The sequence below is a fragment of the Aethalodelphis obliquidens genome, unplaced genomic scaffold (assembly GCF_003676395.1).
Source record: "Aethalodelphis obliquidens isolate GAN/ISIS:26980383/991018 unplaced genomic scaffold, ASM367639v1 scaffold9, whole genome shotgun sequence".
Lineage (NCBI taxonomy): Eukaryota > Metazoa > Chordata > Mammalia > Artiodactyla > Delphinidae > Aethalodelphis > Aethalodelphis obliquidens.
The window spans coordinates 27222468-27247232 of record NW_020837953.1 but is presented as its reverse complement, the minus strand read 5'-3'; the positions used below and the strand labels follow the sequence as shown (position 1 = coordinate 27247232).

General features: G+C 42.4%; 2 protein-coding genes across 3 annotated transcripts in view; one reads left to right on the top strand and one right to left on the bottom strand.

Annotated features, from left to right (window-relative positions):
• Positions 1-5476: 5476 nt before the first annotated feature.
• The window catches only part of ZBTB8A (zinc finger and BTB domain containing 8A), a 49689-nt gene continuing 30400 nt past the window's right edge, over positions 5477-24765 (top strand). Inside the window, exons 1-2 of the mRNA XM_027109268.1 lie at positions 5477-6161; positions 17377-17471. The gene's annotated coding sequence lies outside the window, so the exon portion shown is untranslated. The remainder of the gene's footprint in view (positions 6162-17376; positions 17472-24765) is intronic.
• The window catches only part of TSLIG1 (tRNA splicing ligase complex subunit 1), a 72132-nt gene continuing 57320 nt past the window's right edge, over positions 9954-24765 (bottom strand). For both annotated transcript variants that reach the window (XM_027109271.1, XM_027109274.1), the window contains one exon: positions 9954-10216. Coding sequence is in view for 1 of the 2 variants with exons in the window: in XM_027109274.1 (XP_026965075.1) it covers positions 10205-10216 (12 nt within the window). In the remaining variant the exon portion in view is untranslated. The remainder of the gene's footprint in view (positions 10217-24765) is intronic.

Sequence of the window (24765 nt, the reverse complement as noted above, 5' to 3'; positions counted from 1 at the left end):
ACATTTTCTACTTTTTGCCTTACAGTAGGCAACAGTGTTGCTAAATTTCTGCCAGTACCTAACAAGGACACCATCTCCTTCAATGTCCAGTAAGATTTTTATGATTTTCCTTTAAGTCCTCATTTACAGCTTCCTCAAAGGCAATCAGGATTCTACTATTTTTTTTAATTAATTAATTAATTTATTTATTTTTGGCTGTGTTGGGTCTTCGTTTCTATACAAGGGCTTTCTCCAGTTGCGGCAAGAGGGGGCCACTCTTCAGCACGGTGCACAGGCCTCTCACTATCGCGGCCTCTCTTGTTGTGGAGCACAGGCTCCAGACGTGCAGGCTCAGTAATTGTGGCTCACGGGCCCAGTTGCTCCGTGGCATGTGGGATCTTCCCAGACCAGGGCTTGAGCCCATGTCCCCAGCATTGGCAGGCAGATTCTCAACCACTGTGCCAACAGGGAAGCGCAGGACTCTACTATTTTTTGAAAGGCTCAAGATTTCACTAACACTTACATGCAAGTCTTTCCAGCTTCGACCCACTGTTCAGTTCCAAAGTCACATTTTTAGGTTTTTGTTATGGTAGCACTTTAAAAAAAAATTTATTTTTGGCTGCGCTAAGTCTTTCCTGCTGTGCAGGGGCTTTCTCTAGCTGTGGTAAGTAGGGGGCTACTCTTCGTTGTGGTGCGCAGGCTTCTCATTGCGGTGGCTTCTCTTGTTGCAGAGCACGGGCTCTAGGTACACGGGCTTCAGTAGTCGTGGCTCACAGGCACGGGCTCAGTAGTTGTGGCGTAGGGGCTTAGTTGCTCTGTGACATGCAGGGTCTTCCTGGACCAGGGCTCAAACCCGTGTCCCCTGCATTGGCAGGCAGATTCTTAACCACTGCACCACCAGGGAAGCCCAATGGTAGTACTTTTAAAAAATATATTTATTTTATTTACTTTTATTTTTGGCTGTGTCAGGTCTTCATTGTGGCATGCGGGATCTTCATTGTGGCATGCGGGATCTTTTTGTTGCGGCACGCGGGCTCTTCATTGCAGCATGTGGGCTTCTCTCTAGTTGTGGTGTGTGGGTTTTCTCTCTCTAGTTGAGGTGTGCAGGCTCAGTAGTTGTGGCGTGCGGGCTTAGTTGCCCCGTGGCATGTGGGATCTTAGTTCCTGACCAGGGATCAAACCCGTGTCCCTTGCATTGGAAGGTGGATTCTTTACCACTGGACCACCACGGAAGTCCCTGTTATGGTAGCACTTTTCATCACCACAATCTGTATAAGTTGTCTGTTGTTTCATAAAAAATTACCCCCACAACTTAATGGCTTAAAACAACAAACATTGAGTACTTTACAAGGTTTATCAGGGTCAGGAATTCAGGAGCAGCTTAGCTGGTTGGTTCTGGCTCAGGGTCTCTCCTGAGGCAGAGTCAAGCTGTTAGCTGGGGCTGCAGTCAGCTGAAGGCTTGTCTAGGGTGGGAGGATGCACTCCAAGATGGATCACTCACATGGCTGTTGGCAGGAAGCCTCTGTTCATCTCCACATGGCTGCCTGAGAATCCTCAGGCAGTTGGCTTCTTCCAGAGCAACTGATCCGAGACAGAAAGAAAAAGCAGGACGCTGCTTTCACCTGTATCGCCAAGACTCCGAAACCCAACACTATCACTTCTGCTTTATTGTATTATTTAGAAGCAAGTCACTAAGTCCAGCTCACACTCATGCAGAGGGGAATTAGGATCTACCTCTTGAAGGGAGCAATGTCAAAGAATATGTGGGCATTTTTAAACCAACACACCTATCCATACTCTTCTCTTTGCCCCCCCCCCCAATTTCAATGGGGATAGCAGTGTTATCACTTTTCTGATCTAGGGGCTCTTCCTCTATTTAAGATTTTGATCTTCTTCTCCCTGAATTTGTAGAGATTCAGCCACTACTAATTGTTCCTCCTGAATATTCAGTATCTCCCTCTCATCTTCATGCTTTCCATCATCATTAAACATTTTAAGGTCATTTATGTATATCCCCTTCTAGCTAATATCCTGTCTCTTTGCCTGGAATAGTTTTAAAACATAGCCCCAAATTTTCTGACATTCTTCCCCTTAAGAGATCGCAGCTATATCCCCTTCTTCTTGAATCTTGGTAGGCTTGTGACTACTTTAACCAATGGAATATGGCAAGTGAGGCAATGCAACTTCTGTAGCTGGGTATAAAAGACTGTGCAGTTCCTTCCTAGTTTTCTTGAAATACCCCCTCTTGGTATGCTCTCTTTTGGAGACACTCCATTTCGGAACCCAGCCAGCATGCTGCAAGCTCAAGTCACATGAAGAGGCCATGTTTAGGGCTCCAGATGACAGTCACAGCTGCGCCTAGTTTTCAAGTAGTCCCAGTGAAACAGAGCAGACCCTGTGGGGCTCTTGGACACAAAAGTCTTTCTGTGTCCCCCATTTCTTGATTACAGGAAATAGGCTTCATTCAGCCTCCATGATCTTCCCTGAGCTCCAATGGGCAGGTTCAAACAGTTGCTAATCAGGAAAGGGAGGGGATGCGGAGACAAGGGAGGAGCATCAAGAAACAACAGTACAGCCTTGGGGCAGGGTCCTGGTTCCTCCTCAAGGGCTATACCTAACAATGTCTTTTGAGTTGTTTTGAAGATACTAAAACCCCAGGAGGTGAAAAAAGTTAACTGTATGCTGCCCATAAGCACACAGACCCCACACAGGCTGATGGTGCTGACTCCCAGTTGCCTCACCACCAACCAATCAGAAGAATGTCCACAAGCTGATCATACCCTCCTCTTTGAACCATTACTGTGAAACTCCTCACTATGCCCTCCAGTTTGGGACACACAGTTTTGAGGGCATTATCCCTCTGAGGCCCCCTTTGCTTGGCAAAGCAATAAACCTATTCTCTTCTACTTCACCCAAAATTCTGTCTCCAAGATTCAATTCGGTACCAGGGTACAGAGGCTGAATTCTGGCTACACCAGCCTTGGTACTAGATCTGTCAGTGAAGAAACCTCCAGGTGATTCCAGTTCCCAGCAGTTCAAGTCACCCTCAGCCATTTGAGTCTTCCCAGCTGAGACTCCAGACATTGTGGAACAGAGACAAGCCATCTCTGCTGTGACTTGCCAAATTCTTGACCCATGTGTTAGAGGAACCACTGACTGAAACCGCCCTCTGGCCAGACAAGGTAGTAACCACTTGCTTGAGTTATCTTACAACAGGAGGTCCTGGTAAGGAATGTGGAACTAACAAGCTACCACCAACCAGAAGAATTCGGGAAAGGTCAAAAGGAGAGAGGAGATGCCAGTCCATATCTCCTACCAACCTCCCAGAATCCTTCTCGTTGGGATCCATCTTGGCTGAGTGATGCGTGCCACCAGGAAGGACCCTGAGTCAGAATGACTGGCCAGACACAACCCGGAAACTAACCCCATTACCATAAAACCTGAGACCGGGAGCCACGTGGTAGGGCTGTTCTCCTGGGTTCCCTTACCTGCTGCTCTCCACCTGGACGCCCCTTCCCAGTAAAGTCTCTTGCTTTGTCAGCACTTGTGTCTCCTCAGACAATTGATTTCCGAGTGTTAGACAAGAGCCCACTCTTGGGCCCTAAAAGGGGTCCACCTTCCTGCAACACATGGAATCCATGAGCATAACAAAATAATCTTTGATTTATGCCACTATGTTTGGGTTGGCTTTTTACACAGCAATTGTAATTGGAATATCACCTTTATAACCAAATCTCTCAAGAGTTGTCTATTCTCACCATCTCTATTTCTTCATCCCCACGTAGTCCGATAATCTGGATTTTGCTCCCTTCTTTCAAGCTTAATAATGTTCTCTGACGTCAATGATTTCCAAGTTGTTAGATCTAATAGACTTTTTCTCTTAGACTGCTAAGAGAAGTATTTAACACTATTGTCCAATTCTCCCTTCTTGAATTACTCTCTTCTAGTTTCTGTAACACCACACTATCCCACATCTCTTCCTTCTACTCTAGTCACTTTTTAGACTCATTTGCAATTTCACCTTCCTCTAGCCAGCCACTAGATGATGAAGCTGGTGATGCTTGGTTCTTAGTTTCTTCTCTTACTTCATATTCTCTTTTCTATCTATATTCATGGTTTTAATTCCCATCTATACAACATTGATGATAACATTTTACCTCCAACAATTTTATCTATTAAGCTTCAGGCCATATGTCCAAATGCCTTTTAACATTTTGTACTAGTTAGAGTTCTTAGTTGCACAGAGACTGGCCTTGACTGATCTAAACAGAAATGAATGTATTAAAAGTTCACAGAATCACAGGAAGAGCAAAGCACAGGGATTGGAGCCTATGCTAACCAGGCAGAAACAATAGCCAAGTCATACCACAGAACTGGTCTGGTGAGGACACCAACACTGCTCTCAGCAGAGCCATGGCAGCTGGTGCCACTGACAGCACTGGAACTGGACAGTGGATACTGCCACTAGCGGCACTGCCACTGTGGCACCTGGAGATACTATCTTGCTGCAACTATCACCACTGTCAGAAAAGATTCTTTGAGTTTCCTGTTTCTTACAGCTCCCTCTCCAAAGTCCCTGGTGGGTGCATCCGATTATCACCCAGTATAGATCCTGGCCATTGTCTTAGCCACAAGGGATTCTGGGAAAGCAAGTCACTGGCATTTCCAGATTCTGTTGCAGAAGGCAGATTCCACCTCGTATCAATTACTCATAACGTAAGGAATTCTCCAAATATATAAATGAGTTTCAGAAGCTAGAGGGGGAAGTTGAGGGAAAAAAATTCCCATTACTTCTTCCTTGAAACAAAGAGTTTATCACCCATCTGATGTGCTCTCTTGAGGAACAAGTTTGTAGAATTCTTTTGCATGTTTTAATTAATTAAGGCTAAAAAAACAAAACAAAACAAAAAAACCCTTTGGCTATAACAATGCCCAGGTCTTTCTGGGAGAATTCTCAATGCGGATGCTAGCAAAAGAGTTTGAGTACATCCAACACTCCTGATACCAAGTGGCTTTCAAACACGTTTTCAATTACCTGTTCAGAATGTGAGGACATGCAACTAAATAGGAAAACAATTCAAGAGTAATACAGCAGTGACATTAAGAGATAGTTGTGAATATTTTGTATCCTTCTAGTAGAGAGTATGATCCTCAAAACGCACAGCTAATTATGATCAAACCAAAGTAATAAACTTTGTCCAGTATAACTGAGTATGACATAAGAGAGAAATCCATCAAAAACTAAATGTTTTGAAAATCTGAGTCTTTTTTTCAGTTTTACTATATCACAGTACGTTTCAGTACCTGACCGCAACATAAGGAACTAGAAAACTAATTTATAGAATTGTTTCCATAGTAACAATGAAAATTCAGTGACTTAAGATTTTAGCAAATATATAACCTGACGTCAGAACCCTAAATATTAGGGACATAACTATATCAGAAGAAAGGCTTGATATACAATTAATTTTTGTATTTGAAAACACAAAACCTGCTATTCTTACTAGTTTTATATTTTCTCTGAACTTAACCAAGAGTTATTTTCTCTTATCTCAGCTCCTTGGGTTATCCTCTTCAAAGAAAATGCTTGTGACCTGTAGAGATTTAGAAAAGGTTATCCCCGACTAAAACGAGTGCTTCAATAAAGGGAAAAATTCTGTGCAGATCTCTTCCATTTGACGTTGCTAAACTTAAGTACAATAATGTCACATGTACTTACACAGTAATTGTGGGCACGCCTAAGTCCCTCCCTCTTTCCTAAACCAAATTCCCCAGATCCTAGAAATCCAGCCCTTCTGCCCTCCGGAGGCGCCTTTCCCAACGTAAAGTACAATTTAAAATTTAAGCTCCTGACTAAATAATGACTCTGTAGTCAACTGCTAGGGGATCCGGGCACCCCAGTGCCTCTGGAGGGTGCAGCAGGGTGTAGGCAAGGGCAGGGGAGTGGGCGAAGCTGCTGGTTGGTGCCTGAAATCTGTGCGTTGCCCCTTTAATTGTGTCCCCAGCCCTCGGGCGTTTCTGTCCAACGCCCACGTCAGCAAATACCTTTTGTTTCTCTCACGTTGGGGCTACTTGTTTTAGGGCGCAAAGGAACGGCTTCGAAAGGGGGTATTTCCCCTGCCGAGAACCGGGAATCTTACCCCGGCCCGCGCACGCGACCCGCCGGTGCGCCTCGGCCCGCGGTAAGTGGCTGCGCGCGGCGCGAGCGGAGGGCGGGCGGGGCGTCGGGGCAGCCCGGGACGGGCCCGCGAGCTTCGCTGCGGGCGGGGGCGCGGGCTAAGGCGCCGCGGGCTCTGGCACCGGGCGGCGGCAGCGGCGGGATGCGGCCCGGGTGCGGCGCCCCCCAGACGTCCCCGGGCCGGGAGAGCGGCGGGAGGCGCAGAGGCGAGCGGGCGCCATTTGCAGCCCCGGGCGCAGTGGCGGCGGTGCGCCGGCTCCGAGGGTCTGGAGACGGTCACAAAGGAGGCGCGGCCGGCCGGCGCAAAGGACCCGGCCTCGGGACGGCGGCCGGCGAGGAGAGGCGGCCGGCGGCGGGGCGCACCGGTTCCCGGACTGCGCGGTCGCCCCGCCTGCCCAGCCGCCCGGCCCTGCCCGCCTGCGCTCCCGGGAGGGGCAGCGGGACAATGGCCGCGCCGTCGCCGCCCGCGCCCGCCCGGCCGCCCCCGCCGAGCGCCGCGCCCGCCTGGCCGCCCGGCTCGGCTCGGCCGCGGCGCGGGGAAAGGCGGGAAGGCGCGCGGAGCCTCCTGGCGGCAGCGGCTGGAAGGCGGCGCGGGGCCGGTGCCGGGCGTGTCTGGAGCCGTCGGGCGCCGCGGACTCCCAGAGGGTCGGCGGCCGGCCGGGCTCGGGCTGCGCGGCGAGTGATGGATGGCCCGCGGGATGGGGCGGCCGAGTCTGGGGCTTCACCCCTTCGGCCCCGGGCGCTTCCTCGGGAAGGTGGCTGCCTGGGCAGTGGTCCGAGTTTCTCCGTACATCCTTCATCCTTTGGTTTTATATCGTGATGCGACAGATCCGAGCTTAGAATCCAAGGCAGACTTACTATACCTAACAAATATTGTGCTATAATTATTGTTTTATGACGGACCCACACAGACGCACCTCTTACCTATGCAGACGGCATCTTTTTTAAGTTAATAGCGGTTTGGCCCCTTCCCCTTCAAATGCGCTTATTTATTATTGATTGTGTCAGTAGCCAGGCTCTGTATCGTTCAAAGGCGTGTTTTTTTCTCCTCCCCTTTTTCTTTTTTCTCTTTTAAATTGAGATATCGTAGACATATAACATCGTGTTAGGTTTAGTCCAAGACGTGTTTGGAAGCGGTAGATTCTCACCTATTGGGCTTTTAAACTACCCACGTCAGTATTATTTGTTCTTAATAAACGTTTATATTTGCAGAACTTTAGTCAATGGAGTGCTTTCGCCTATATGAATTATTTCACATAAAACAACCACCCAGTCAGGCTGATGCTTTTTCCACTTTCTAGGTGAGGAAACGCATTAAGCATTTAAGCCTTAAGCCAGGTGACCGGTGGCAGCCTTCCAGCGCCCTTGCCTCCTGTTCTTGCTCTTTATTTCCTCCTAAAGTCACCTCCAGAGTCTTCCAGTAAGCAAGTCATATTGCTACCGTGCTCTAAAGACCTTAACTGATCTTTATCAGAAACGAGTCTAAAATCCTCAGCAGAAGAACCAAGGCTCAAACTTCTGTAATCTTCCCCAAGCCTCAGGTATGGTTGGGTTTGTGACACCCCTGGAACAAGAAGAGCCCTTCACTGATAACCGGGGATCAGATATCTTTATTCCTGGGAGCCCCTCTGGCCACTCAAGCAGTAAATGGGAAGTGAGAATCTAACCTGCCACCCTAGGCCAAATGGGCATGTTTGGGTTTGGCTGTAAAAGGTCAGAAGGAGGCATCATGAGGACCTAGGCTTCTTCCAAGTCATGTAAATTTCCAACCCCATGAAAGACGGCCCTCTGCCAGACTTTATCTCATGGCCTTGAAATCACCAGCTCTGCTGTTGATGGTTTGAGCCCAAAGTTTGTAAGATAGGGTAATACTTGATTCATCCTATATCATTTAAATCTTATTTGCTAGATAAAATGGAATTTACATCTAAGAGGCTCAACCTCTTCAGTGACTGAACTATATGTTTATAATATTTAAAGGATTTGGTGCAAGCTTTTTGATCCCCTTGAGGGAAGTTTTTGTCACTTCTTTGCTCAGAATTGGTCAGTGGCTCCCCATCTTCAGTGGCTCCCCATCTTACTCAGACCAAAAGCCAAAGGCCCCTAGGTAGTCTACAAAGTCCTACAGGAACTGGTCCCATGATGTCCTACCTGCCTCACAAGCTGTCCTTCCTTTCTGACTCCATCTCTCATTGCTCTCCCCAGCCCTCCTTGATGTTCCTACAATCCTCCTTGCCTGCTTCACCTCAGAGCCTTTGCACTTGCCGTCCCATCTGCCTGGAACACCCTTCCTCCAGGTGCCCAAATGACTCTCTCTCACCTCCTTTGGTCTTTACTTTAAATACCATCTTCTCATTGAGACTTTCCCAAATATGGTTTTGATTTTCTTAAATACTTTTATACTTAATTCTGAATCTCTCCAGTGTTAAAAGATATTTATCCATATAGTTACCATGCCAGTTTGCTGAAGTTCCTTATGGCCCAGAGATTTATGCTAAGAAGGCTAGTGAGATTTGTGTTGGTGACCCTGATGGGACACACTAAATTCTTAGTTAAAAACTATGTGCCTTGGGCTTCCCTGGTGGCGCAGTGGTTGAGAATCTGCCTGCCAATGCAGGGGACATGGGTTCAAGTCCTGGTCTGGGAAGATCCCACATGCCGCGGAGCAACTAGTCCCGTGAGCCACAATTACTGAGCCTGCACGGCGTCTGGAGCCTGTACTCTGCAGCAAGAGAGGCTGCAATAGTGAGAGGCCCGCGCACCGCGATGAGGAGTGGCCCCCACTTGCCACAACTAGAGAAAGCCCTAGCACAGAAACGAAGACCCAACACAGCCATAAATAAATAAATAAATATTTTTTTAAAAAAAGGCAAAATTCCTTTAAAAAAAAAACAATGTGCCTTTATAAAGATGGTCTTCTATCCCACAACCTTAATTGGAGTTACACTCATTACCTAAATCTTTCGTCTGCTTGTGGAAATTCATGTCTTTTCCTTCTGTTCCAAGGACCTTTGCACTTAATGGTTTCTAAAATATGTATTGTCTTTTTCACCCACCTTTAAAGATCTTTGAACTTGATGGGAATCATTAATTCTTTAATATTCTTAGAACTATTATAGATATAAACTCTTATAGATATTTTAAATGTTTCAAATTGAATTTGGACTGTCTACATGAACTAGTACAACAACTTGCTGTTTCAACTTATAAGGTCAATCTACTGAAAAGAAAATTTGAAACATATTACCCGTTTCCATGACTTAATCACTTTCTTTTTTTTTGTGGTACGTGGGCCTGTCACTGTTGTGGCCTCTCCCGTTGCGGAGCACAGGCTCCGGACGCACAGGCTCAGCGGCCATGGCTCACAGGCCTAGCCGCTCCGCGGCATGTGGGATCTTCCCAGACCGGGGCACGAACCCGTGTCCCCTGCATCGGCAGGCGGACTCTCAACCAGTGCGCCATTAGGGAAGCCCCTTAACCACATATTTTGAGAATAACTTAAACCTTTCCTGGTGACTCAAGAGTACAATTATGAATGCAGGTTATGTTAATGCTTTGTAGTATTATGAAGTTGTAACTGATCCCAATTTATAGGACAATTCCTATTTTCTTGCAAAGGTTCCTGTTATCACTTCTGTTATTCACTGTCCTCTGCCTTAATTTAGTTCCTCTCCATTTCTTGCTTTGACAACTGCATCAAGCCTTTAAAATGATCTCGCTGGCCCTGCCTCTCCCACTGTTTCTCTTCCTCCATGCTGTCTCAGGTTTTCTTCTGGGTATACAAATTGGATCATCATAACAATAATACCTTATATTTATTGAGCCCTAACTGCATGCTAGGTATTGTGCTAGGCATTTTGCATACATTATGGTCAGAAGAAAAGTGCGAGACTTATGAGTGCTTTGGTTTGGGGTCAGTCAGCCTGAATTCCAATCTCTGTTCAGCTGCTCGTTGCGCAGTCTTGGAGAAGATTTTCTTTTCATTTCTCTGTGCCTCCAATTCTTGATCTATGCAATGTGAATCACAGCAGCAGTTACTTCATGAGGCTATTGTGAGGACTGAAATAAGATAATGAGTGTAAAATGCTTAGTACTGTGCCTAGTAAACATTCAAATATTAGCTATTTAGTTTTATTAAGATATAACATATACCATAAAATTCATCCTTTGAAAGTGTACAATTCAGTGCTTTTTAGTGTATTCACAGAGTTGTGCAACCATCACTACCCTCTAATTATAGAACACTTTCACCACTGCATAAAGAAACTCCATATCCATTAATAGTCATTCCCCATTCCTGCATCTCCCTAACCCCCGACAACCACTAACCTACTGTCTGTCTGTTTCATCTGCCGATTCTGGATATTTCATATAAATGAAATCATAAAATATATGGACTTTAGTGACTTGCTTCTTTCACTTAGCTTGAGGTTTTTAAGGTTCATCCATGTTGTAGCAGGTAGTCAGTTCTTCTTTCCTTTTTATGGCTGAATAACATTCCATTGTATAGATCTACCACATTTTGTTTATCCATTTTCCCAAATGTTGATGGACATTTGGGTTGTTTCCACTCTTTCACTATTATGAATAATGCTGCTCTAAACATTTGTATACAAGTTTCTATGGAGACCTATTTTCATTTCTCTTGGACATATACCTAGGAGTGGAATTGCAGAGTCCTTTGGTAACTCTGTGTTTAATCATTTAGGAACTGCCAGACTGTTTTCCAAAATGGGTGTACCATTTTACATTCCAACCAGCAGTACATGAAGGTTCTGATTTCTCGACATCGTGGCCAACACTTGTTATTTTCGTGTGTGTGTGTGTGTGTGTGTGTGTGTTGTAGTCATCCTAGCGGGTGTGAAGTCGTATCTCATTATGATTTTTACTTGCATTTCCCTAATGACTACTGAGGCTAAACATATTTTCATGTGCTTATTGCTGTTTGTCTTAATTTATTTCTTATTGCTGTTAATCTTATTTATCTTAGCTATTATCTTATGTAATCCTCTTAACAGACTTCCTTAGAGCCTCTTAACAGTCAATGTCCCCACTTTACAAAAAGGAAACTGATGCTTAGAATTAAGCAACTTGACTAAGTCACATAGCTAGTCATTGGTGGACCTATAACCATGTCACTCTTCTTAAAATCCTTCAAAAGTGCCCCAAACCTACAAAAGTGGAGGGGCTTCAGGATCTGGCACCTACGTACTGTTCTCCGTTCATCTTCCACTGTCCCTCCACAGACCCTGAGTCTCTAGTCATAGCACACTTTTTTTGAAGAGGTCATGCTGTTTAATACCTGTCTGTGCCTTTGCCCTTGGTGTTTCTGTTGAGAATGCCCTTTGTCCTCTTTTTCATGTATGAACTCTTTTACTCATCCTTCAAGACTCGACGGTTCTGCCTTTTGGAAACTTTTGTGGACACTCCCAGGCAAAGTCATTTGCTTCCTTGGTTTTATAGTTTACTTCTACTAGGAGTATTTTCTTTCTCTCTCTTTCTCTGACTCTCTCTCTCTGCTGATAGACATTGAGTTGTTCTAGAGCACTGATCTTTGACATGTCATTATCTTTGTGTTCCCAGGGCCAGGGATAGCCTGGCATAGAGCAGATGCTCAATAAATAGGTATTGAATGAATACATTCCACATTTCGGTTTGAATATCTGACCTCATGAAAATAGAATTAAAAGATTTTTTCTTAAAAAAAGGAAGAGAGGGGCTTCCCTGGTGGCGCAGTGGTTGGGAGTCCGCCTGCCGATGCAGGGGATGCGGGTTCGTGCCCCGGTCTGGGAAGATCCCACATGCCGCGGAGCGGCTGGGCCCGTGAGCCATGGCCGCTGAGCCTGCGCGTCCGGAGCCTGTGCTCCTTAATGGGAGAGGCCACAGCAGTGAGAGGTCCTCGTACCGCAAAAAAAACAAAAACAAAAAAAACGGAAGAGAAAATATGTATAGCTCTGTGAAGTTCAGAACAGTGTAAACCTAACTACCGAATCAAGGATGAAGCTGCTTTCTTTCAGTTGTTTTTCTAACCCTTCAGGAAATCTGCACTGCTTTGAGTCCTGGACTCTCAGCAGCATCTGAACCGTCGAGGGTATAACAAACACCTTTGTTTAGGCTTCAGGTCCCTCTATCTCACTGGCATTGTTGGATAAGGCGCAACACAAGGTTCTTATAATTTCAGAATATTTGGGGGAAGCTTTATTCCAAAATCTACAATATATTTTTTATCATCAGAGGACACTTCTGCAAACCAAACCAGGCCATCATTTTATCTATGACCTTCTTAATATGTAAATTAGAATAGTATTCTAAGCCTAAACATTAAATTTTAAACTTTGAGATTGCAAATCTTATACACATCTCATTCTTATGAAACCTCCTCTGTGATAACATTTTAAAAACAACCTAAGTTTTGAATAACACAACAACCTAATTGTCTGTTAATGGATGAATGGATGAATAAGATGTGATATATATATTATTATATATATATAATATGATTGTATATATACTGGAATAATATTCAGCCATGACAAAAAAGAAATCCTGTCATTTGTGACAACATGGATGGACCTGGAGGGTTTATTATGCTAAGTGAATTAAGCCAGACAGGGAAACACAGATATTGCATGTTATCACTTATATGTGAAATCTGAAAAATGAAAGTCCAATTCACAGAAGCAGAGAGTAGGAAAGTAGTTGTCAGGGACTGGAGGGTAGGGGGAGTAGGGTGAGGTTGGTAAAAAGGCACAAACTTTCAGCTATAAGATGAACAAGGTCTGAGAATCTAATGTATAACATGGTGACTATAGTTGATAACACTGTATTGTATAATTGAAATTTGCTGAGGGAGTAGAACTTAAATGTTCTCACCAAACAACAACAACAAAAAAGATAAATATCTAAGGTGGTGGATGTATTAATTAACTAGATGGGAGGAATCCTTTCACAATATATATGTATACCACAATGTACACTTTAAATATCTTACAATTTTATTTGTCAGTTATATCTAAATGAAGCTGAAAAAAAACCCAAGTAACAAACACCCTGGTTCATAGAGTATAATTAATGAGGTAACATTTGAAATGGGAAAATGACAAAAATTGTTTCTAAAGAATAACTCTTCCACACTGTTGGTGAGAATGTAAATTGGTACAACTACTATGAAGAATAGTATGGAGTTCCTTAAAAAACTAAAAATAGAACTACCATATGATCCAGCAGTCCCACTCCCAGAGAAAAACATGATCCGAAAGGACACATGCACCCCAATGTTCATTGCAGCACTAATTACAGTAGCCAAGACATGGAAGCAACCTAAATGTCCATCGACAGAGGAATGGATAAAGAAGATGTGGTACATATATACAATGGAATATTACTCGGCCATAAAAAAGAATGAAATAATGCCATTTGCAGCTACATGGATGGACATAGAGATTATCATAGTAAGTGAAGTAAGTCAGACAGAGAAAGACAAATATCATATGATATCACTCATATGTGGAATCTAATTTTTTTAAAAAAGAAACAAATGAATTTATTTACAAAACAGAAACAGACTTAAAGATATCCAAAACAAACTTATGGTTACCAAAGGGGCAATGTGGAGGGGGGGAGGGATAAATCAGAAGCTTGGGATAAACACACACACACTACTATATATAAGATAGATAACCAACAAGGACCTAGTGTATAGCACAGGGAACTCTACTCAATATTCTGTGATAACCTATATGAGAAAAGAATCTAAAAAAGAATGAATATATGTGTATGTATAACTGAATCACTTTGCTGTACAGCAGAAACTAACACAGCATTGTAAATCAACTATACTTCAGTTGAAAAAAAAAATAACCCTTAGGGTGAGGTCTCCAATAACTAGTTAGAGTAACTAATTAATTGACTAGTTAGAGTAGAGGTTTGCTATCCTCAGGTACACTGTGGTTTTGAAATGATCACTCTCTCTGAGTATACAAATATGGGAACCAGTCAGATTTTTTCTGTGTCCACTTTTGTATAAGTAAGCATTCTTTAGGCTACAAGAAAATGTGTGGTAATAAAATTCTAAAATGTTTACATTTCCTGCTCAGTTAAAGTAGTGTTTTAAAGTGGCCTGCATAATTAATAATAGTGATTACTATTATTACTCTAATAATAGCTAACATCTCTCAGGGGCTTGTTATAAGACAGCCACTGTTGTAAGCACTTTACTTAGATTATCTTTTCATTTACTGTGTCGCATAACTCTAGAAGGTATAGGTATTATTACTAGTCCCATTTTACAGATGAAGAAACTAAGGCACAGGGGGGTTAACTTCCCAGGGAGGTTAATGTGTGGCAGAGCCAGAATTTGCACCTAGGCAGTCTGATTCCAGAGCCTGTACCGGCAAGCACACTGCCCAGTACTGCTGCCCACAGACTAATCACCCTTCTGCTTACATTTTGAGGCAACTGATGTGCTAATATGTCATCTGGGCCTAGTTGCAGGAAAGAGCAACCGCTCTAGCATTTTAATTCGTTTGCAGAATCATTGGAAAGGCTGAGAGGAGTGGGCTCTGGGCTGGGCCTTCAGAAATTATTCCCAGGACCAGACTGCCAAACAGGGCCTCCAAGGGAGGGAATCGGGAGGCCACCACTGGCACTTCTGAGTTCCAGATGACACTGCTCACTGCAATTCAAGGGTCAAGAAATTGCTATTCTGAAACTGCCCCTTAACACCCACCAGCTGGTCACGGCTGTGTCCACCAAACTTGTCTCTTGACAACCATGAGGCTCTGGACACTGGAATGCTGCAGAAAAACCCAATGTTTCCGTAAATGTGCTTGCCAGCATTAACAGCCAGAGCAGCAGAAAGGTGGCTCCCACCTCATTTCTGCCTCCAAATCTCACGGAAGAACATTGATAGATGGGCCCCATTCCACGTGGGGAAACGTAACTGTAAAGGAGTCTGGGAAATGGTCTTTTTAATTTTCCACAAGGAAGTTAGAAAGGATGCTGGGGGTTAATACACAAATCTACTCTTAACTAATTTCTGCCAGGGTAGAACTTGGTTATCGCTAAAACTGACATTTCATCAAGTACGTATAAACTGTTTTGGGTACAGACAATGTTCAGAAGTCAGTTCTCTTAAAAAGCCTCAGAATTAATTTTGCTTGCCACTGTACAGACCCAGTACACTGCACAGTGCTAGTTAGTGCTCTTAAGTAGCATTGTTGAAATAGTGACATTAAAGCTATCAAAGTGAATACCCTTTACTAAGTGCCCTCCTCGCTCACTGGGGTAGATGAGCTTTTAGGGTCGGGAGGAGTTGTTCTCAAAAGTTATTTGCTTTTTATAAAGCAGAAACTAACACACCATTGTAAAGCAATTATACTCCAATAAAGTTGTTAAAAAAAAAAAGTTATTTGTTTTGTTCCTCCGAGTACAGAATCCTAGTTTACCCCTAAATTAGATCCTGCTGTTTTAATTATGGGTATTTCTTAAAATCCTTTTCATAGCCAATTCTATTCTTTGCTGTACTTTAAATGTAAACACATAAAGAGTGTTGATAAACCACTGTAAGAGGTTTGCTGCTTCCCAACTCCATCACCTTTTGCTCTTAGTTTGTTTTTGTCCCTTTGTTTAAAAAACAAAATTTAGGGGCTTCCCTGGTGGCGCAGTGGTTGAGAATCTGCCTGCTAATGCAGGGGACATGGGTTCAAGCCCTGGCCTGGGAGGATCCCACATGCCGCGGAGCAACTAGGCCCATGAGCCACAACTACTGAGCCTGCGCTCCGCAACAAGAGAGGCCGCCATAGTGAGAGGCCCGCGCACCGCGATGAAGACTGGCCCCCGCTTGCCACAACTAGAGAAAGCCCTCTCATAGAAACGAAGACCCAACACAGCAAAAATTAATTAATAAACTCCTACCTCGAACATCAAAAAAAAAAAAAATTAAAAGAAATTTTTTTTTTAAATCTCCCATTCTTCCCACATACAAAGACTGTGGGACTTGTTTCTTCTTAAATAAACTTTGCCAATCATAAGAGGAAATCACGTGACACTTTATGGAATACTCAGATCATCTTGGCTATTTTCTCTTTTGGTTGCTGTTCAAAAAAATTTTTTTGTAAACTTCTAGGTCAGTGTTTTAAACAGCAGTGTTTTGAATGGTTTAAGTTGCCAGAATTTCGACCTTCTCATGGGTGGATAGCTGATGCATTTGTTTTACTAACTAAAGTATATTTGAGCAGTTCTCTTTTCTCTGGTGGTGTTTTCAGGATGCTCATTTAAAAGTTATTTCATTTTGTTTTCTTCTTTATATCTCCCTGTATTTTTAAAATTTTCTGTAAGTATATAATACTTTTATAATCAGAAAAAAACATATTATTTTAAAAAGTGATTTCATTAATTTACTCAGAATTATTTTGGTGGGAATTCTTAGCTTAATTCATTGATTTAAAAAGCATTAAATTCATTTTTCCACTACCTATGGACATAAAGCTTTAACAGTCACTACATTAACAAAACTTCATGGTCAATGAACAAAATAGTTGAACAGATTTTGTTTTTTGGTAATGAAAAAGGTTTGGAATATAGTAGAAACTGAAACATTTTTAATACACGTTGTTGCAGCTCCTCTCGCAAATTGTGGTACACTGTAGTACAATCTGGCAAATTGAATGATAGATCTGGGTGACTGCAGTGCGGCTTTCTGAACATATGTAGTAGGACTTTTTTCCCCCACTTCCCTCTTAACGATAGAGTTTTAAAGAAATGTTTAACTTTTCAAGTTGAATCTTTAAAGCTATTCTGTTTGGTTTTCTTGCAAATCATATTGATGCCACTTGCAGGAAAAGAGTAATAGAACATATGTTGCTGTCTTGGTATTTCATCTATTGGCCTGCCTTTGAATAGCTGTTGTCTTAAGAAGTTTATTTTATTCTCAAAGTTAAAAAGTATGTTTGCTTTCAGTTTGCCATAATTTAATTTTGGAAATCTTTTCTTGCAGATTTTAATTTTAAGTTTTGGGTTATAAATAGGTAGATAGGTGGATAAGATTCCCGTCAGCTAATATTCTGTGCCAGATGATCTATTTTTGTATGCTAAAAAATGATACCTGATAAATGCTCCCTTATAATTTATTTGAATAAATATTTATTATGTACCTTAGCAGATGTTTCTGTCTCTTATTACAAAAGTTCATTGTAAATAGCTCTTTTCTGTCTCTACAGGACAATCCTTCATACACAGACTTGGAATCTTCCCTTTTTTTACTCCATTCAATCAACTTAGCAGGGTTTCAAGAGCAGCATTTATAAATTTCCAGGTATGAAAAATTTTAATTCTTGATGTTATACCTGACTTAAATATATAGATAAAAAGTAGAGTTTTGCAATTATAGATTTTATGTATCAGAGTATGGGTTTATTGCTTGAAAAGTCACTGTATAAAACATTCAGCATTCTGATTTTCTTGGCCAGGTCTCCCTGTTCAATTATGGCTAAGTTTTTAATTCATTGCCTATCTTGTGTATGTATTTCTTCCATTCTGCTTGAATCAAAGACTCAAATTTACATAAGAGCTGGAGTTTATCTAGACCAATACCCTCAATTTGCAGAGAAGGAAATGAAACTTAGAAAGGGAAAGTTACTTGTCCATGGACATATAGCTAATTTAGTGGTAGAACTAGTGTCAGAACTCTGATCTCCCAGCTCTCCCCGAGACATTGTTCAAGGAGTATAGCTCATCAGTTACATCCTGCAGCTTTGGAGTCACTGTCTGGGTTAATATCTGCCCATCCCACCTTTTTTTTTGGCCTTGCTGCGGCTTATGGGATTTTAGTTCCCCAGCCAGGGATTGAACCTTGGCTCTCAGCAGTGAGAGCACAGAGTCCTAGGAAGTCCTAACCATTGGACCACCAGGGGATTCCCCGGGTTAATACCCTTTTCTGTAAGATGGGGCTAGCAATACCATCTACCTGATAGGTTGCTGTGTGTCAGGATTCAGGAGACAGTGCACATTGCTACTATTATTATTGCTGTGGCCCTTTCATTTCTCACCGTGTTGACCCCTTCACTGCTTCTTAAAGCTCCCCACCCTCCGTGTACATGTCACATGCTCTCCTGATTCTCCCTGTAATTCTCTGACTATAACTCTGGCTTCTCTTCCGCATTCTGCTCCACGGTCGGCACAGTCCTCCTGGTTCTTTCCTCAGCCCGGATTTCCTCTGAGCCCCTTCATCTCTATTTGCAAATATCTCCCACGTCTCCACCTTCAAGTCTGACTTCCCCTCTTAAACTTCAGACTAGCATTTACAGTGGCCCTCTGGCCACGGCTACCTGATTTCCCACTCACATCAAACACCGTGTACTTAAAACCTAAGTCATTGCTTTTTCTCTAACCTGGCTTTCTTCCTCCTGGCTTCCTAATTTCTGTTAGTGATACTACTAAACACCTATGTTTTTAAAATCGCTGTGTTCTCTTTATGTCTCTCTAGACTTCCACAGCCAATTACAAATCGTGGTACACTTTGGTACAATTAGGCAAATCGAATAAGAATTATAAGAGCTCTGGGGACTACTGTGGGGCTTTCTGAAAATATGTAGTAAGATTTTTCAATCAGCCATCAAGACCCATGGATTTATTTCCCATTCAAGACATTTGTGTCTTTTCCTTCCTTCCCATTCCTGTCATCATCACTGTGTTCAGACCAGTAAGCAGATTGACAATTGCAATAGTGTAGCTGTTTGTTCATCTGGCAGTAGCTTGGTTGTTCTCTCTGTCTCTCGCTCTTTTTCTCCCAAGAAATACAACCTCTTAACATTTCATAATGGAATGTCATCTTGTCACTTGTTCATGTAGCACATGAATCTTGACTTAAGTAGACACAGAATATCATTACTCTGAGAGCTCCCAAGATATCTTAATCTTGAATTACAACCTAGATCTGGCTAAATATGAGACTGATAGTTAATATTTCACCCACTTGTTTGACACACTTTAAAATTTTTATTTTTGAGTATATATTCATATGATTCAAACTCAAAATATTGGGACTTCCCTGGTGGCACAGTGGTTAAGAATCTGCCTGCCAATGCAGGGGACATGGGTTCGAGCCCTGGTCCGGGAAGATTCCCACATGCCGCAGAGCAACTAAGCCCATGTGCCACAACTACTGAGCCTGCGCTCTAGAGCCTGTGAGCCACAGCTACTGAGCCCACGTGCCACAACTACTGAGCCCGCGTGCCACAACTACTGAAGCCCACGTGCCTAGAGCCTGTGCTCTGAAACAAGAGAAGCCACCACAATGAGAAGCCTGTGCACCGAAACGAAGAGTAGCCCCCACTTGCTGCAACTAAAGAAAGCCTGCGTGCGGCAACAAAGATCCAATGTAGCCCAAAAAAAATAAATAAATAATTTTAAAAAATTTTAAAAAAACTCAAAATATTAAAAAAGTATACCATATAAAGTCTCCCTTCCATCTTTGCCTCTGTCTCCCAGGTCCCACCTTGCCTCCAACTGTCAACCATCATCCTGGTTTCTTGTTAATCCTTCCAGAGTTTCTGCTTTTTTCCCTTGTATTTTGTGTGTGTATACACACACACACACATATACTCTGTTCCTTGCTTTTTAAAAATTTTTTATTATTTTAAACATTTATTTTTTTGGCTGCGTTGGGTCTTAGTTGTGGCACGTGGGGTCTTCGTTGAGGTGTGCAGGATCTTTCGTTGCGGTGTGGGCTCTTCGTTGTGGCATGCGGGTTTTCTCTCTCTAGTTGTGGCGCATGGGCTCCGGGGTGCGTGGGCTCTGTAGTTTGCAGCAGGCCGGCTCTCTCGTTGAGGTGTGCAAGCTCAGTTGTTGCAGCACATGGGCTTAGTTGCCCCTCGGCATGTGGGATTTTAGTTCCCCGACCAGGGATCAAAGCCGCATCCCCTGCATTGGAAGGCGGATTCTTTACCACTGGACCACCAGGGAAGTCCCTGTTCCTTCCCTTTTTTAAAAAAACTTAACTATGTGTATCATGTATCATATGTGTCATGTATGTATCATAGCCATCTTTCCATCTGACTGTCCTCCCCTACTGACGGACATTTTTCTAGTCTTTTGCTATTCCAAACAGTGCTGCAGTGAATAACTATGTACATGTGTCACTTTGATCATGTACCAGTATACCTGTAGGATAAATTCCCAGAAGTGAAATTGCTTGGTCAGAGAATATATGCATTCATAATTTTGAGAACTGTGGCCAAATCGCCTGCCATGGGGTCATACCAATTTATATTCTTGCCAGTAAAGATTGAAAGTACCTGCTTTCCCACAGTCTTATCAATATTATCAAATGTTTGGATTTTTTTGCTCATTTGAGAGAGGAAAAATGAAACATCAGTGTAGTTTTATTTTTTTTTCCACATCTTTACTGGAGTATAATTGCTTTACAATGTTGTGTTAGAGTATAGTTTTAATTTGCATTTATATTTTTATGGCTGAGGTTGAACATCCTTTCATATGATAAGGGACATTTGTATTTCTTTTTCTGTGAACTATCCTTTGTCTTATTTTATCTTCGGTTACTGTGCCAATTTCTTAGAAGCTTGGTGTATATTATGGAGATTGCCCTTTCTCTAATAGACATTTTTGCCATGTTGTTATTTGTCTTTTGCCTTTTTGTGATTTTTTCTGCCATAGAGAATTTTGTTTTATCTTTATGTAATTAAATGTATCAATCTTTTCTTTTATGGCTTTTGTATTTGAGTCATGGTTATAAAGGCCTTTCCCACTTTGAGTTTATAAATCTTCCAAATGTTCTCTTAGCACTTTTATGGCCTTATTTTCACACTTAAGTCTTTGACCCATATGTAATTTATCTTGATATGCGATGGGAGGTGAAAATCCAGCTTAATTTCTTTTTCCAGAAGGCTAAAAATTGTCCCAGTGCCACATAGTAAGTTGCTTATCTTTTTATTGTTCATCATATATTAAATTCCCGCATATACTGGGGTACATTTCTGGATTTCCTAGTATACTCCACTGGTCTGTCCTTCTCTCTCTTTCTTTTTAAATAAATTTATTTATTTATTTTTGGCTGTGTTGGTCTTCATTGTGGTGCGCAGGCTTCTCATTGTCGTGGCTTCTCTTGTTGTGGAGCACGGGCTCTAGGCAGGCAGCCTTCAGTAGTTGTGGCATGTGGGCTCAGTAGTTGTGGCTTGCAGGCTCTAGAGCTCAGGCTCAGTAGTTGTGGCACACGGATGGACCTAGTTGCTCCACGGCATGTGGAATCTTCCCGGACCAGGGCTCGAACCCATGTCCCCTGCATTGGCAGGTGGATTCTCAACCACCACGCCACCAGGGAAGCCCTGAATGAATACTCTTTTTGTTTGTGGTAATTTTACAGTTGATTCTGTTGCATTTTCCAGGTATACAATCATCTTATCTGAAAACAATGGTAATTTTACCTCCTACACTCCAGTGTTCCTTTCTGTAGTTTCTTTCTCTAGTCTAATTGCATTGGCTAATGTCTCCAGAACAGTGTTAAATAATATGTAGTGGTAATAGAGGGCATCCTTGTTCTGTTGCTGACTTTACTGGGATGCTTCTATTAAGATGCTGGGTTTGGGGCTAAAATAGATATATTTTATCACCAACAAACTTTTAATAGATTGTAGACCAGACTCTGTGCCATAAAATGGGGATTAAAAAAAGATGAGTATGACTCCACCTGCCTTCAAAGAGTTTACAGGAAAAGACAGACACAAAAATTAGTGTGATATGTGTCACAGTAAAGTTATGTATAGTACACAGTGGGGACACAAAAAAAGGTGATAGCTAATCAGCTTGAACCCCATGTCAAGATAAAATTCCAAAGGACAGTGTACTCAAAGCATATTAGCTTAGCTTGCCTTTGAAATGTTTTTGTTGAATTAATTATAGTATGTCCTTGACTTTATTTTATTTTTAGTTTTTAAATATTTATTTATTTATTTAGGCTGCACTGGGTCTTAGTTGCAGCACACGGGATCTTCACTGGGGCATGCAGAATCTTCAGTTGCGGCACATGAGCTCTTAGTTGTGGCATGCAGACTTCTTAGTTGTGGCATACATGCGGGATCTAGCTCCCGACCAGGGCTCGAACCCAGGCCCCCTGCATCGGGAATGCGAGTCTTACTCACTGGACCACCAGGGAAGTCCCAGGACGTCCTTGACTTTAGAGGCAACAAAGAACCTTTGTTAGTTCAGGACTTTCCTGGTGGCGCAGTGGTTAAGAACCCGCATGCCACTGCAGGGGACGTGGCTTCGAGCCCTGGTACGGGAATATCCCACATGCTGCGGAGCAGCTAAGCCCGTGTGCCACAACTACTGAGCCTGCGCTCTAGAGCCTGCGAGCCACAGCTACTAAGCCCTCCTGCCACAACTACTGAAGCCCATGTGCCTAGAGCCCGTGCCCCACAACAAGAGAAGCCACCGCAATGAGAAGCCCACGCACTGCAACGAAGAGTTGCCCCCGCTTATCGCAGGTAGAGGAAGCCCACACACAGCAACGAAGACCCAATGCAACCAAAAATAAACAAATAAATAAATTTATTTATTTTTTTAAAAAAAAGAACCTTTGTTAGTTCAGTAAGGACACTGGTGAAGATATTTATTGAATGTCTGCCACATCCCAAACATTAAACTAAGGTTGGGCATAAACATAGACATGGTCTCTCCTCATATGGATATTATTCAATACAATGTAGCAGGGAAATATACATCAGAATAGGCAAATAAAATGCATTCTAGCACTTGCCATGGCATACATGTATACAGTACGATGGGGCATGGAGGGAATAGCAATTAACATGAGCCCAGAGGGGACTTCCCTGGTGGTCCAATGGTTAAGACTCCACGGTTCCAATGCAGGAGTCACGGATTTGATCCCTGGTCAGGGAACTAAGATCCCATATGCCACGTGGCATGGCCAAAAAACAAACAAAAACATGAGCCCAGGGAAGTCAAGGAAAGCTTCCCAAAGGATCCTCTGTTTGAGCTGACTCTGAACGAAGAGTGAGAGTTTCTCAGACTGAGAAGAGTGGTTTTATTGTAGCACAGGAACAATATGTACAAAAGCTTGGCGGCATGAAAGGTATAACGTGCCTGGGAATGGCATATAGCTTAAGAGTGGGAGGTGAGGTAGCTGGTAGGAGATGAGAGTGCAGAGATTGGCAGAAGCTGGGTCGTAAAGGGTACTAAATCCATTCATAGAAATATGGACTTTATCTAGTAGGCAGGAAGGGGCCACTAAAGAATTCTAAACAGGAGAATCTGGAAAGAAAACACACTTCAGGGTGGATTGAAGAGAGAAAGATAAAAGGCAAGGAGACCAATTAGGAAGTTTATTGTATTAGTCCAAATATTCTCTATAATGAAATTTTATGTCCTCATAATAATTCACATACAAATTCCTCCTAAAAGTTAGTGCCAGAACAATGCTCATTTCTACTGGGCAAATGATGTGAGCACTATATAAATTGTTTGTGTTTCTCTGTTTTTTGCTTTTGCCTTGGATTCCAGGACAAATGGTGCTAAATGTCAACCTACAGAAACGATCTCATCTCCATTTAAAATGTCTAATTTCTATTGTAAAATGTGTTTCATATATATGTATTTAAAACTACTTTAAATCACTTTAAAAAGGATGTATGATCCTTTTGGAAAATACAGACAAATATAAAGAAAAAATATAAATTCCTGAAGTCATCTAGCCCCACCTCTCCCCAAGTGTATTCACCCTAAGTCAATGACATTCTGCCGCTACCTCAACTGCAAATAAAACTCGTTACTTTGCAAGCGGGCAAATTCTGTTGTTGAACAGCTTAACCCAGTATTTCTCAAAAAAAATTTTTTTTACCAAAACCCGCAGTAAGAAATACTACATTTTACATCTTGACCCAATACACACATACCTGGGATTCTGCTTATTAATCTCTCTCTCTATCTGAAACAAAAAATTCATATAAGAATTCTTACTATTTGCAATAAGCTCTACTATTTTAAATTCTATTTTGTGTTCTTTAAAATCCTAACTAAATTGATTTCAAAACCCACTAATGGACTGAGACAAGCAGTATAATAACCATCGACTTAAAACTTTCCAAACCTTAGTTTGCTTGCATATACATATGAAGGCACTAGATCAAGACACCTGAGTTCAAAAAAATCCCATCAAGTTCTCATTTTTAAGAAACTGTTCTTTATACTGAGTTAACATCTGTCCCCCTTTAGTCCTATCCATCCGTCCTTCTTGCTTTTCAGAACTACACTGAACATTTATTCAACAAATATGACTGAGCATCTGTGTGCCAGACACGCTCTGTGCGAGGGATGCCGAGGTGAACAAAACAGTCAGCTCTTTTGGAACTTACGTTCTAGTGATCAGTCCAGAGGACTAGTCTACTGCTGAAGAATAATTCTACTTCCTCTTCCACATAATAGTCCTTCAATATTGGAAGACAGCTATCATGTTTCCTTTTAATCCTTTCCCCTGGTTTCTAAACTGTGCCACATATGACATAGTTTCTATGACAACAGCTATTGAGCCCTAGTGATCAACTGAAACTTCCCACACTAAAGATGGATTTGTCAAG